Source organism: Anabrus simplex, chromosome 2 (assembly GCF_040414725.1).
Source record: "Anabrus simplex isolate iqAnaSimp1 chromosome 2, ASM4041472v1, whole genome shotgun sequence".
NCBI lineage: Eukaryota > Metazoa > Arthropoda > Insecta > Orthoptera > Tettigoniidae > Anabrus > Anabrus simplex.
Genome location: NC_090266.1, coordinates 1,132,783,737 through 1,132,799,957, shown reverse-complemented (window position 1 = coordinate 1,132,799,957; position 16,221 = coordinate 1,132,783,737). Strand labels below are relative to the sequence as shown.

Below are 16,221 nucleotides of genomic sequence, written 5' to 3'. Positions count from 1 at the left end.
TGAGTGGACCCCGTTCCAGCCCTCGTACCACTTTTCAAATTTTCGTGGCAGAGCCGGGAATCGAACCCGGACCTCCGGGGGTGGCAGCTAATCACGCTAACCACTACACCACAGAGGCGGACATAGATAAACATACGGTATGTTAATTGAGAAGATCACTTTCCGGGTGAGCCGTTATACTGTAGAGCAGGATCTCCCAAACGTTTTGTCTCTGAGGCCTTCTGAACACATCGCATGCATGTCCAGGAACCCCTTAGCCACAGAACATAGTACTGCATTCAGTAGACAGAAACAGAATTTTGTAATGATACAATGTCTGATTTGATTCGTACAATTTAGGACTAATATTTACTATCTTTGAAAGTTTAATTTAACTTTGCTTTGCCGGGCGAGTTGGCCGTGCGGTAAGGGGCGCGCAGCTGTGAGCTTACATCCTGGAGATAGCGGGTTCGAACGCCACTCTCGGCAACCCTGAAGAAGGTTTTCCGTGGTTTCCCATTTTCACACCAGGCAAATGCTGGGACTGTACCTTAATTAAGGCCACGGACACTTCCTTCCCAGTTCTAGGCCTTTCCTATCCAATCGTCGCTTCGCCATAAGACCTATCTGTGTCGGTGCGACATAGAGCAAATTCTTCTAATATTACTTCCTTTACATAATGATACTTTATAAATGAACAGAAATTATGAAACAATGTGACTCTTCGCTAATAATTATAGCAGTGTGGATCTGGAAATTTACTTGGAAAAATTCACTTGTTGCGGTTATTGGATCAATAGTAGCCTACGGATGGTGCTGTTTTCCAAAGACCAGGCGTGTTACAAGCGAAGTCACTCGAACCGAAGATCAGCCTCTACAATAGCTCTGTCTATGTAAGGCCTATTTCATTTTCATTTGTGAGAGAGCAGAAAAGATACACCCACACAGGTATGTTGTCATGAAAGGCATTAAACACCAGGCGAGTTGGCCGTGCGGTTAGGAGCGCGCAGCTGTGAGCTTGCATCCGGGAGTTAGTGGGTGCGAATCCCACCGTCGGCAGCCCTGAAGATAGTTTTCCCACTTTCACGCCAGGCAAATGCTGGGGCTGTAAATTATTTAAGGCCACGGCCGCTTCCTTCCAACTCCCAGGCCTTTCCTATCCCATCGTCGCCATAAGACCTACCTGTATTGGTGTGACGTAAAGTCACTAGCAAAAAAAGGCATTAAACATAGTATTTCCTTTCTAGAAATTGTAGGATTTAGGGGATGTTATGGACCCACAAGTAGAACAGAGACGTGGAGTTTTGATATATTCATGGAACTTCCTGGAGAGAAACATGCCACTCCATCTGATTCTCCACACATTTCATACTTCAATTTATTTTTCACCTTATCTCTGCCAGTAAACTTCGGCTTGATCTTCCTCAAGGGAGCGCAGTTCATGTTCAGTTTCAAAGAAGGGAATTCTTATCCCCCAGATTTTCTCACCCAGAGGCGGAAAATACGGTCTGAGTGCGGATACTAGCAATTCAAGTGTCTCACAATTACATCACTTACAATGCCTTGTAGAATTCCATCTTTTTCCGCGGCTTACTTGCATCATCTATCGGCCAAGTTAAGAGTGGCATATAATATAATCTACTGTATGTAATTTATACAACAGTGAAGACATAATTCCTAAATTTAACCGAGCAAGTGGCTGTGCGGTTTGGGTCACGTAGCTGTCAGCTTCCATTCGGGAGTTAGTGGGTTCGAATCCCACTGTCGGCCTTGAAGGTGTTTTTCCATGGTTTCCCATTTTCACACCAGGCAACAATTAAGGCCACGTTCGCTTCCTTCCCACTCCAACCTCTCTCCTATCCCATCGTTGCCGAAAGACCTATCAGTGTCGGTGCGACGTAAAGCAGATTATTTAAAAAAAATCCTGAATTTAGTATAATGGTCTATGAACTGCGTCTGTACAATAAAACTTCACACTTAAAATTCTTACAACTTATATTATTATTGCGGACCCCTTGGATTATCGACGCGGCTTCCCAGGGGTCCGCGGACGGACCACAGTTTGGGGACTGCTGTTGTAGAGGAAATGTTTTTGATAATAATCACCAAACACCTCTTCGGCGAATAGTACCTAAAGAGAAAAATACAATGAACTAATCGAATTCGAGAAAATGCTGGAAATGCTGTCTATTAATCAGTGGACAACCGACGAAGTGGTGAAGCCTTTTACAGCATTTATATATATATATTTTTTTAGTCGCCGCTGTGGTGTAGTGGTTAGCATGATTAGCTGCCACCCCCGGAGGTCCAAGTTTGATTCCCGGCTCTGCCACAAAATTTGAAAAGATAGGTCTTATGGCGACGATGGGATAGGCAAGGGATATGAGTGGGAAGGAAGCGGCCGTGGCCTTAATTAAGGTACAGCCCCAGCATTTGCCTGGTATGAAAACGGGAAACCACGGAAAACCATCTTCAGGGCTGCCGGCAGTGGGATTCGAACCCACTATCTCCCGGATGCAAGCTCACAGCCGCGCGCTCCTATCCGCACGGCCAACTCGCCCGTGGGGAAAAGAGGGGAGGGGGAGCTGTAAGCGTAACCGGATGTGCGTCACTGCGCCGGATGTTACTTCTCTGCGCTATCTGTTGATAATAGCAGTGAGGTATGCACAAAATGCGCACCGTGGCGCTATCTCTGATCGGGGACTGAAACTACTAGCGCCTTAGTGGCTTGGTACCGAAATTCATCATTGAGTTACATCTATCCTATCCTCTTTGCTCCCCTCATCATATTCAGACACCACAAATACACGCAATAGTGATTACATCCCTCCATTTTAGGGTTGGCGCCAGGAAGGGCATCCGACCGTAAAACAGGGCCAAATCCACATGTGCGACGCAGTTCGTACCCGCGACCCCACAAGTGTGGGAAAACGCGGTAGCAAAAGGAGAAGAAGAGAGGACCATTTCGTGTGTGGAAACATTCAATTTTCAAGCAGTGACTAATTTGCGACGTGTGTTGCCGGATGAAGAAGTAGGTCTACTGCTTTTGTCGTCAATCTAGCTACGAGTCTATCTCGTTGGCCTGCACACTGAATACAGAGATGTTGTGTTTTGTCACGGTTACTTGTATGTTCTTACTTGTGGAGTGACACAATGCACACAGGAACTTGCGACCGCACTGGGTATCCTACGAACAGTTTTATTTAATGTAACATACAATTAGTGTGCGTCTTAAATTCATGTCTGTAAGCTGCTACGTTATTTCTGCACATGAATGTAAAGTAGGGTGACCAGATGTCTTGATTTTCGCAGGATAGTCCTTTTCTTAACCCTCATTCTGCGGTCCGCACACAGTATCGAATATCTTAAAAGTATTTTGTAATACTATCCAGTAGCCTAATTTCTGCTAAATGTAATTTTAATTTCTATTTTCTGTTTGTCTATTATCTATGAAATTTAACAAAAAGGGTATCAAAACCCGGTCAAAACCGTGAGTTACTCACCATTTTTTCTATTCTCGATGATGACGATAGAACATGAGCATATGAAACATTTACTGCTCAAAAAAAGAAAGAAAAACACAAACCTCATGGCGCAATAGTCTCGAAGGGCCTTGGCCTACCAAGCGACCGCTGCTCAGCCCGAAGGCCTGCAAATTATGAGGTGTCATGTGGTCAGCACGACGGATCCTCTCTGCCGTTATTCTTGGCTTTCTAGACCGGGGCCGCTATCTCACCGTCAGATAGCTCCTCAATTGTAATCACGTAGGCTGAGTGGACCTCGAACCAGCCCTCAGATACAGGTAAAAATTCCTGTCCTGGTCGGGAATTGAACCCGGGCCTCCGGGTAAGAGGCAGGCACGCTACCCCCACACCGCGAGGCCGGCATTTACTGCTCTGGTTTCCATTACTATCACCAATTAATAAGCTGCGACGGAGAAGAGAGCAAATCTGGTATGATTAGAGGACGATCGTGACTACACCGAAACTTTACACTCTTTCATAATGAGATTACAATATTATTTCTTTTTATTGACAGATAGGCCTACATTCTTTCGTTTACTGCACAATGTATTTGTAAATTTGTCTTACGTTAATATTTATTATTGTTTTGTGAATGCAGTTTAGATTTCGAGAGATATAACGATAACGCAAACCACTTTGAGGAATAGATCCTGCTTTCTGTGTGTGAAGTTCTGGTCATTGGGGCGAGTTGGCCGTGCGCGTAGAGGTGCGCGGCTGTGAGCTTGCATCCGGGAGATAGTAGGTTCGAATCCCACTATCGGCAGCCCTGAATATGGTTTTCCGTGGTTTCCCATTTTCACACCAGGCAAATGCTGGGGCTGTACCTTAATTAAGGCCACGGCCGCTTCCTTCCAAGTCCTAGGCCTTTCCTATCCCATCGTCGCCATAAGACCTATCTGTGTCGGTGCGACGTAAAGCCCCTAGCAAAAAAAAAAAAAGAAGTTCTGGTCATTGAGCAGATCTATCAAATCATTTATTTTTTCGATAGCATTAACGAAGAGTAAGGGATCGGTGCTCCCTTCAGCCCCTCCCCTTCCCAAAAATTAAGCCCTTCCTTTCACTAATCAGGGGCTGCCTGGCTGAGGCGGTAAAGGCGTGCTCGGTTCGCCCGGAAGTACGTGGGTTCGAATCCCTGTCAGGAAGTCGTAAACTTAAAGAAATGCGATTTCCACTTCCGGAGGTGCACATGGCCCTGAGGTTTACCCAGCCTACACCAAAAATGAGTACCAGGTTAATTCCTTGGGGCAAAGGCGGCCGGGCGTAGAGCTAACCGCTCTACCCCATCAAGCGCCGAGGTTACGGATAGTGGAGGCCTTTACCTTCCACTCCTCCAAGGGCTTTCGTGGCCTGTACGGAGATGACTTTGCTTTGCTTTCACTGTTCATTTACACAATTTTTCTCTTGAGCAATAATTAAAATAATTCCTTGGACACTTCAGGTGCCCAAAAAGGGTTGAAAATTAACTTGACGAATAATTTTCCAGGCTGTAGAGCCGTGGTCCAAGGAGCACTTCTTTCTTCCAGACTGCCTTCATCGAAGATTCCTTCAGGTTGCACAAGCATAAACTGTGTATTTGATGTGGTAGATATCTATCGTAGCTGTAGACAAAGAGGAAGAGATGGTGTAGTGGACTACTGCGTAAAGCCCGGAAAATATTCATTATACGACTGACCGTAAAAGCTTACACTATTTCAGTATGGAGACTTATTTAAGTAACCGACAAGAAACTAAAATGGGAGATTAAAATAGTCTGATTGTTAAAGGACTGATATAATGATTAGCCGCTAGAGGCGAAATACTTATATTAGAGAATAATCAACTCAGTCTAAGTTAAAGGAGGAGGTCCCATATCTCGATTTTCAAGCAATCATCTTCGTATCCAGGTAAATTAATTCTAATGTTAGTTTTAAAGTAACTCGTCAAATTAAGGTTTAGATCAATTTAGAGCTGAAGGTTCATGAAAAAACATGCGACACATATGGGTGAGAGCAGTTTAAACTCACAGTCAGTCTAGAGATAGTAGAAGGGTACGGTAGGGCTACAGAATTCAACTGACGTAAAGGGTAAGTCTATTATTATTAGTTCTTACTATTCATTGTTTTTATTTATTCATGCCTACGCTCAATAATTTTACGTTATTTCAGAATTAAGGATCGGAAATTAGGTATAGGCAAAATCTACACAAAATTAATTCACATCCTAAAAATAATTTAAATAGCTGTAAATAATAATTTGATGAGTTATACTTGTCTTCCTTTTTATTTTATTTCAACTCAACGAGTGAATTTACTAAGAAATTATGAAACTTCAGCACTTGACAAAATTAATTTGGTACTTCATCACGTTTTTACTGAATGAAAAGCTTTAGTTTTTATTTAACTGCAGGTAGGCAACGCTGACAATTATGACTTCTAAGCAATCCATGTGCGTGGTAACAAGTTGCGTACACTTCAATATATCCTGAAAGAAATCACACATTACCTCTCGTCAATAAGCAGTTCAGGCCACAATTAAATAAAGGAGACCATGGCGTTTAACCTTGCTCTGTACACTTGATACATAAAGAGACTAAACGAGCAGAAATGACAGTAGAAAACGTTTTCAGTATTCGGCAGCCCTGAACATGGTTTTCCGTGGTTTCCCATTTTCACACCTGGCATGTGCTGGGGCTGTACCTTGATTAAGGCCGCGGCCTCTTCCTTCCCACTCCCAGGCCTTTCCTGTCCCATAGTCGCCATAAGACCTATCTGTGTCGGTGCGACGTAAAGTAAGTAGAAAAAGAAGGAAAACGTTTGACCGGGCGATATGGCCGTTCGGTTAGGAGCACGCGACTGTGAGTTTGCATCCGGGAGACAGTGGGTTCGAATCCCACTGTCGGCAGCCCTGAAGATGGTTTTCCGTGGTTTCCCTTTTTCACACCAGGAAAATGCTGGGGTTGTACCTTAATTAAGGCCACGGCCGCTTCCTTCCAACTGCTAGGCCTTTTCTATCCCATCGTTGCCATAAGACATATCAGAATCGGTGCGACGCAAAGCCAGTAGCAAAAAAAAAAAAAAAAAAAAAAAAACGCTTGGAATCAAAACAGCTCAGACTATGCCGTTAGCAGCAGTAGCACTTTGCTTAACTTAAAACTTAATTTCGTTTGCTGCAAGTGTCTCAATGAATTTATAAAAGTATAAGAAAATATCAATTTTCACCCACCTCATTGAATTCCGTATACAGGGCGGTCGGAACACAACGTAAACCGGGTATTATATGAGCGTTAGAGGGTTGGTCATACTGATAAGTAATTGGAAAAGAATATTTGGATATCTCGCCCTGTTGTCATTTTATCAGCTGCTGAAGTTAGCCAATCAGATCGCTTCGCGAGCGAATTCCAATGGGCTTTGCGAGGCGTAATTCGTAAATCATGGAAGAAATAAACTTCTCCGAGGGAGGGACTTGAACAAAGACCTCCCTGCTGATAGGCTCGGTCCACAGCAAGCACGCCACGGGATCATTGGCTGAAACCCGAGGTATGTTAGTGTTTGATGCTCATTTCTCGGTATGGTCCTCAAGGCAGACCAAGCCATGTGCAGACTTAGCAACACTGCCGCGCAAAGCCCATTTGAATTCGCCCGCGAAGCGATCTGATTGGCTAACTTCAGCAGCTGATAAAATGACAACAGCGGGAGATATCGACGTAATTTTTCAAATTACTCATCAGTGTGAGCAACGCTCTGACGCTCATATACCCGGTTCACGATGTTCCAGACCAACCTGTATATATGAAAGTTTGCTTGTGCTGATGATGCTTGTTGTTTAAAGGGGCCTAACATTCAGGTCATCGGGGCAACATTATGAAAGTTTAGCAATGATGAAAATAAGCAGTTGTATTAAGTAATTGGTGCATAGCCATTTCAAACCAAATCATTACAGAGAAAGAAAATGACATTTTCACTAAATCAACATAAATTTTCGTGAAAGTTCTATCATGGCACAAGCCATAAACTAATCTATATAACATTTGAATCTGCAATGAAACACATTATTCACACGTCAGAATTACAAACATGTTAAATAATGTAAAATACACTCTACTACCAGTCTTGAACTGAATTACTTACCGGAGCAAATGGGTCTTCCACATTTGTATGGATCCTTCATTGGATCTGTAACAGACAAGAAGATAGCAACATTAAGCTTGACTGGAAAAGAAAGTCAACTCTATTGTTAAATGCAGAAGAAGTTTAATGGAAGATAGAATAAACGTCTGTTTTAATCTTGTCATGGCGTTGTCCTGTAAAAGTATTGCATCTACAAACCAAGAGTGGAAGTAAGAAGAGATTATTGGTTTAAAAAGTAAAGATATTCTTTCGGCCAATATATTTTCACCATCACTTGGCTATTTCAGAAAAGTCTATCCGTGTTTAAGCCATGTGGCCGGGCAGCAAAGTTACTGTGCTCTGACATATGACTTTCTAAAAATAACTTATCACTTTGTGCTATAGTAGTGATTTTAATATTTTGTATTCAAAACTGAAGATTTGCTTCTCAAAAGAAATATCCTAGATTACGCAAAAGCTTTGTTATATTAGGAGGGGCTGCCTGACCGAGGCGGTAAAGGCGTGCTTGGTTCGCCCGCAAGGACGCGGGTTCGAATCCCCGTCAGGAAGTCGTAACATTTAAAAAACGGGATTTACACTTCCGGAGGTGCATATGGCTCTGAAGTTCACTCAGCCTACACCAAAAATGAGTACCAGGTTAATTCCTGGTGGCAAAGGCGGCCGGGCGTAGAGTTAACCACTCTACCCCATCACGTGCAGAGGTAAACAATGGTGGAAGCCTTCATTTCCAAGGGTCTTCATGGCCTGTACGGAGGTGACTTTGCTTTTTTTTTTGTTATTTTAGGATGTTGGTTCTACCTTATTGTCTGACTCGTTGGCTGAATGGTCAGCGTACTGGCCTTCGGTTCAGAGGGTCCCGGGTTCGATTCCCGACCGGGTCGGTGATTTTAACCATCATTGGTTAATTCCAAAGGCCCGGGGGCTGGGTGTTTGTGCTGTCCCCAACACCCCTGCAACTCACACACCACACATAACACTATCCTCCACCACAACAACACGCAGTTACCTACACATGGCAGATGCCGCCCACCCTCATCGGAGGGTCTGCCTTACAAGGGCTGCACTCGGCTAGAAATAGCCACACGAAATTATAATTATTATTATTATTATAGTGGTGTATTATCAGTAGCGGCGCTAAGAAGCTCACCACCCCCCCCCCCCGGCCGCAATAATTGAAAATGGGCCCCACGTTTTCTGATAGGGAAAGTTACAAGTTTATTTCGTAGTACAAGGTTGTAATTGTTACAATGAACAGCAACGACGACGGTAATAATAAAATAATAAGTTACACAATTTAGTTTTCAAATCCGATGGAATTAAAATAATACACTTATATGGTACGAACACACACAGACAAGAAATGGATATTCCAATTATATACGTAGTAACCAAAACAAGCTGACCGTCACAGCATTCAGAACTAATCTCGTTCCTAGGACCAAACAATTTACAACTCAACCATCCATTGTATGCCTACATAGCTACACTAACTGCCGAAACTTATAAAGAGGCTCGAAACTTCAGTATTTAGAGTTTAAGATGTCTTTGTTACCGCATCTTCGCTGATTGCTGGGTTCTCAGAACTGGCTAATTACTTCAAAAGCCTTGTTGATTGTTGTGAGTGGCATCAAGGGATGGTTATTACTGGAACAGGCTGGGAAACACACATTCTTTCAGAAATAACTACCGTTGTACCGTACTCCTATTGACGAAAGAAGCTCTGCACTACGACAGACGAAGTTTGGAATAACCCTCTGTAATACAAATGATACTGTGTTGTGTACTGTAGCTTTGTCAATATGTAAAATCACTCTTCAACTACTGAATTAAGAAAAAGTCATTGTTCTCTCACAAGCGGGGTACTTATTGCCGCCATTGTATATTATACAGGCAAACCCCGTTATACGCGGATTAGTTATCCGCGTTTTCGCATATACGCGATTTTGGTTTTAGTCTAGTGCTGCCATCTGTTAAGAATACTGTACGTGGAAGCTGTAAAGCCTTAAGGCGGGTACAGACATGCGGTCCTAACTCTAACCTATACTATATTGCGCGCCAAGGTTAAACGAGACGAGCATATCTCTACGCGCATCTTCTGTCGTGTTTATCGAGACTTGAATCGTCAGTTCCGATCAGTAGAGCTGTGAAGTTGCACTTGACAGGCGTATTTAAAACGCCGGATAATAGGAAAGAGAGTGTGCCTGTCGAAGTCATATTCGTTAGAAACAAAGTTAGGAGTTTTGGATCGCTATGAGAAAGGTGAGCGTATTGTTGATATTCAGCGTGCTTTGGGACTTAGTAAATCCACTGTGAGAACTATTCGTGACAATGCCGAATCAATTCGAAAAAACTGTTCAATCTTTTGCTAACTTAAGTGTGATTGGAATGGCCAAATCTCGCTCGGAAGCGATGCAAAGAATGGATCGGATTGAGCATCACAACCATCAACACATGCCTTTCTCCGGAGCTGCTATTCAATCTAAAGTCAGGAGCTTGTATGCAGAGTTTATTTTATTATTGTGTGTTTAAGTGTTACATTTTTAAGTGTATAAAGTTGCATTAAAATGCGTTTAAGAAATATGTTAATGATTATTTTTGTAGAAATACTAATCATATTTGCTATTTTAAACTTAACATGTGAGTACATGGAAACATAACCTTATATTTTACATATAAAATGACTCTCGATTTACGCAAATTCGGTATGCGCGGCAATTCCGCGGAACATAACAATCGCGTATAACGAGGTTTACCTGTATTTTTAAACATTTTTTCTATTCATCCTTTACATTTTAACACTTTTCAGTTTTTGTCTTCTTGTCCTGTTCTTATCCTATATCTATGCATGCGAGAGAGACACAGTTCCTATGATCAAACGTTTCATAAACAGTATCAGCACATGGATGATTTATTTACATTCACAACGCCAGAGAGCTAAATTTACTGGAAATAGAGCGACTGAGTAAGCAGTCACTTCCTGTACTCTCTTGGCGCAGTTAAAATTCGAGAACCGGGCGAGTTGGCTGTGCGTGTAGAGGCGCGCGGCTGTGAGCTTGCATCCGGGAGATAGTAGGTTCGAATCCCGCTATCGGCAGCCCTGAAAATGGTTTTCCGTGGTTTCCCATTTTCACACCAGGCAAATGCTGGGGCTGTACCTTAATTAAGGCCACGGCCGCTTCCTTCCAACTCCTAGGCCTTTCCTATCCCATCGTCGCCATAAGACCTATCTGTGTCGGTGCGACGTAAAGCCCCTAGCAAAAAAAAAAAAAATCGAGAGATTCATGTCAATAGATTTACTGACCCGTTAAAGTACAGTACAGTATATCTCTTCAAGGTAAATATCCGATACCTGAGCTTCTCTTTAGTCCAATAGTAGCTGAACGATGTTAAAGAGATAACATAGCGAATAAAAAAAAGAAAAAAAAAAAGAAAGTGAGATCGCGTGACATATTACATCTGGTCGGCCGATGTGCAGCGTGATGATCGTGTCTCGATTCAAGTTCACTCACGCAGTTATGTTGCGTTTTCATATTTTGTTCTCCTTAAGTTTAATTTTTACATCATAAATTGGCTATTGGTACTAATGAGTTGACTTCGTATAGGAAAATCCGTTAAGTACAACAATATGATACCAAGAGAGTAACAATACCATAAAACTGATATATTATACAAAATATGTAGGCCTACTATAGCCTACCGATTGAAAGATTGTCCCATCCTTAATGCATCTAATTAATATAAATTAGTTTAAAATCGAGAAAGCAGAGAATGAGGCCTAGAAAATGTGGCTTCCTATCGCAATAAATACAGAAGACTTAAAACGTATGAATTAGCTTGTGTTATGTATAGAAACTATTTTGATCTTCTGCTGTCATGAAATGTTCCAGACAAGAAGTAACTAAGACATAACATTAACCTGAAAATCAAGAATAATAATTTACCAGTACTCAGAAATAACCTCCTGCAATAATAATAATAATAATAATAATAATAATAATAATAATAATAATAATATATATACAATAATACTATATAATATAATTATAATATATATAATTACATAATAATAATAATTATAATAATATAATAATAATAATAATAATAATAATAATAATAATAATAAAATAAAATAAAGTCCGACTCATTGGCTGAATGGTCAGTGTTGAGGCCTTCGGTTCAGAGGGTCCCGGGTTCGATTCCCGGCCGGATCGGGGATTTAAATCGCGTCAGATTAATTCTTCTGGCGTCCGGCTCCATGGCTAAATGGTTAGCGTGCTGGCCTTTGCGCAGGGGTCCCGGGTTCGATTCCCGGCAGGGTAGTTAATTTTAACCATAATTTGTTAATTTCGCTGGCACGGGGGCTGTGTGTATGTGTCGTCTTCATCATCATTTCATCCTCATCACAACGCGCAGGTTGCCTACGGCCATCAAATCAAAAGACCTGCATCTGGCGAGCCGAACTTGTCCTCGGACACTCCCGGCACTAAAAGCCATACGCCATTTCATTTTTTCAATTCTTCTGGCTCGGGGGCTGGGTGTGTGTGTGTGTTTGTCCCAAAAATGTCCCCTTCTTTTTCTTCTTCTTCCACCGCTTTTCGCACATCTGGAGGGATGTAATCACTATCGCATGTTTCTGTGGTGGTTGGTAGCGTGGTGCGTTGTCTGAGTATGAAGAGTGAGCAAATAAAGTACAACTGAATCTATTGGTCTGAATCTGCATAAATGAACGAGAAGAGTATGCCTAATAATATTATAGCCAGGCAGAGGAGTTTAGTAATTAAACAGAGCAATCTTATTACTAGGGCAAGGCATTTAATGATTTTGTATTTTTTTTTATGAAGGCCAAAATGTAGCTTGAGTATATGTACATGTGTTTCATGAATTGACTGATTAAATAAGGGCAATTTGTTAGGGCATTTTTTCATTTTTTGCCGTTTACAGGAGATAGGTCATTTTTCTAGCAATTTATGGTCATTTTTGGCATTTTTAATTGTTTTCTGGGAAGTGTTATATTTCGTTATATTTGGATATTTAATTAATATTATTTATGTTTACAATACTTGTCTATTATGTTTAACTTAGACAAATAACTTGCTCAAGAAAGAACGTAGACTTGCAACATACCCTGCTCCCACTAGTTTTCAAGGAAAGAGTAGTCTATTTTCAACTCGATTGCACTTCCAAAAAAACATAGGCCTACTATAAGCAATACCTGCTTCCCCTATATGTAAGACGCATAATGGACTCGCCCAAGCTGGGCATTGCTCCTTATCTTCAGCTAGATAAGAAGGAAGTCAGTCGCCCGCGTGCTGAGAGTCGAGTGAATTCTTTGTTGACAAGTACTGTAAGATGCGCAAATTTAAAGGAAGTACAATTGTTAAATTAAAACAATTTGTTACACAATGTGGAGAAAATATATTTTCCACTGATGGGAAAATATTATTTTGCAAAGTGTGTGATGTGCGAGTTACAGCAGAAAAGAAGTTTACAGTTGAACAACATGTGTCGCGAGAAAAACATGAACGTGGTGTGCAGCGACTTGAAGATAAAAGAAACCGTGGCTTACACCAGACACTACTGGGTGAATCTTCAACATTTTCTCCATTTTGTGAGAAACTGTGTACAGCATTTTTATGCGCCGATATTCCACTGAACAAATTGAACCCCCGAAAGCTGCGTACATTCTTAGAAGAGGAGACTGGAAAATCTGTACCAGATCCCTGAACATTAAGAAGAACCTACGTTGGAAGATGCTATGACAAAACGTTACAAGAAATAAGGATAAGGGTAGGAGACGGAAACATATGGGTATGCATAGATGAAACAACAGACAGTATGGGACGATATATAGCCAACGTTATTGTAGGCGTCCTGGAAGCAGGGATTGCTGGAGAACCATTTCTACTACATTGTGAGCAATTGGACAAAGCTAACTGGTCAACAATTAGCAAACTGTTTGACCAGTCTTTGAAGCTATTGTGGCCCGATGGCATTCGGAATGACAATCTGCTGCTTTTAATAACAGATGCAGCACCCTACATGGTAAAGGCTGCAAATTCGTTACAAGCGGTCTTCTCGAAAATGGTGCATGTCACATGCCTAGCCCATGCGTTACATCGGACCGCGGAAGAGGTACGACATTATTTTCCTAAAGTTGACAAGTTAATTGGGTGCATAAAGAAAGTGTTTTTAAAAGCCCCATCTAGAGTTCTAGCATTCAAAACAGAAGCTCTCGAAATTCCCTTGCCCTTTTCACCTGTTTTGACTAGATGGGGAACGTGGATTGAGGCTTGTTGTTATAACTGCGAGAACTTTGAAGTTGTAAAGAAAGTGGTCTATTCCTTCGACAAAACTGAGGCTGGATCAATAAAAACAGCCCAGGAACTCTTGGCTGACAAAGAAATTGCAGGTAAACTTTCCTACATAAAAACAAATTTCGGATCCCTTCCTAATGCAATAAGTGCTCTAGAAAAATCCCAAGTGCCACTAGTGGAGCAGCTGCAAATTGTGTATAAAGTTGTGAATGATCTGAATCGTGTGTGTGGTAAAGTGGGTGAAGTTGTATCTATGAAAATGAATAAGGTGTTGCAAAAAACAGTGGGTATAAAACTTTGTGTTCTATTGGCAAAGCATTATCGGGTGAACATTTTTCTCTGACCGACTGTGAATTGAATCCGGGAGATACTGCTTGTTTTCAGTATGCACCAATTGTTTCACTTGAGGTAGAGAGAAGCTTTTCCATGCACAAATCGTTACTTGCAGACAATAGGCAATCGTTTTCATTTGAGAACCTACGCAAAGTTTTTATTATGCATTTCAATTCGAATTTATTGTAAACAGCCACTGAAGTTTATTTTCTTAAATATTCTTTGTTAATTAAATGACACCTATTTGCTAGGAGAGTATTTGAAGAATATGCCAGTTCTAAAATATTTCATTTTTTTTCACCAGGGGTGCAACGTGGTATTTACTTTGTTAGTACAAAAATAATTTAAACTTAATGCATTGTCAACCATTAAAATTCTCTCTCAAATCAGCTAATTGTTTCTTAAAGGATTAATAAATAAGTGACTTACGATTAATTTATTGGTCATTTTTTCAAATTTTGTGTCATTTTTTAACCATTTTTAGGTCATAAATGCATTTTTTATTTTGCATTTTCTTGCTATTTTTTTGGTCATTAAATGCCTTGCCCTACTTATTACAGTTTGGAATATTGGCTACGTCAGGTACTGTGACGGGCACTGCCCTCCACAAGAATCGGTTTCGTTGCGACTATTCCAGTTATTCCCCGCATACAGACAAGTGGAGAACTGTGGCAATGTCTCCGAGGACAAGTTAGTCTCGCCAGAAGCAGTTCTTCTTATTTGACGCCCGTAGGCAACCTGTGCGTCGTGGTGGGAGGAAATTATGATAAAGGCGCCACATACACCCAGTCCCCGTGCCAGCGAAATTAACAAAGGATGGATAAAATTCCCGGCCCTGCCGGGAATCTAACCCTGGACCCGTGGGACCAAAGGTCAGCACGCTAACCATTTAGCCATGGAGCCGGACATCAATGTCATTGACGAGGAGGGAAAGGCCACTATACGTGCAGTGAAGCCAATGATTTCACCAGTTTTAAGATATTTCATATATTCAGAATCATTTCTGTATTATTGCAACTAAAATAACTTACGTACAATATAATCATCTATACTAAACATTCCGGAAGCTCTTGAGTCAATAGAACAAGTTTCAGAAACACTGAGTCAAGTAAAAGCGGGAATTGTAAAAGAAAGGGTGACAAATAAACTTAAAAGTATTCTGGAGAATAATATTGGATACGCAGAAATGTGTAAAACGAGGGACGTGGGAATCTCAAGCAACTCTGATATTTCATGATATTTCCTCATGTTACGTCGTGTGATGCGGAACGTAGTTTTTCAAAATATAAAACCTTTCTACGTGCTAATCGCATGTGATTTACTGTACATTCTTTGCATTTAGAAATATATTATAGTACTCTGTAATTCCTATACTCACGATGTAAAAGAAAAGCCAATGTAACTCAGATTTCTGTGCATTATTATCTGTAATTAATAAAGACATAACTTACTGCACATTACAAATAGCTAAACGTATATTGCTTTCTTCCTTCTAATAATCCTAAATCCTGGTCCATCTCCAACTGTACAAGTACATCGTACTTGTTGGTTTACAGAGGACACTGCAAGGAGGCTACAGGCGCTTCCACCTTCCCTCGATGCGTTCCTAACTTAATGGTACTCATACTAAAACCCCCTGCCAGATTACTGTATAACATTTTATCATCCTATTATTATTATTATTATTATTATTATTATTATTATTATTATTATTATTATTATTATTAATAGGGAGCCTCCGTGGCTCAGATGGCAGTGCGTCGGCCTCTCACCGCTGCGTTCCGTGGTTCAAATCCTGGTCACTCCATGTGAGATTTGTGTTGGACAAAGCGGAGGTGGGACAGGTTTATCTCCGGGTACTTCGGTTTTCCCTGTCATCTTTCATACCAGCAACCTCTCTCCATTACCATTTCATTTCATCTGTCATTCATTAATCATTGCCCCAGAGGAGTGCGACAGGCTTCG

The 16,221-nt window shown here is 41.2% G+C and overlaps 1 protein-coding gene across 1 annotated transcript in view; it reads right to left on the bottom strand.

Moving 5' to 3' along the window:
- The window catches only part of LOC136863806 (uncharacterized), a 125,156-nt gene that overhangs the window by 52,921 nt on the left and 56,014 nt on the right, over positions 1-16,221 (bottom strand). Inside the window, exon 2 of the mRNA XM_067140144.2 lies at positions 7,610-7,654. Within this exon, the coding sequence (XP_066996245.2) occupies positions 7,610-7,654 (45 nt within the window). The remainder of the gene's footprint in view (positions 1-7,609; positions 7,655-16,221) is intronic.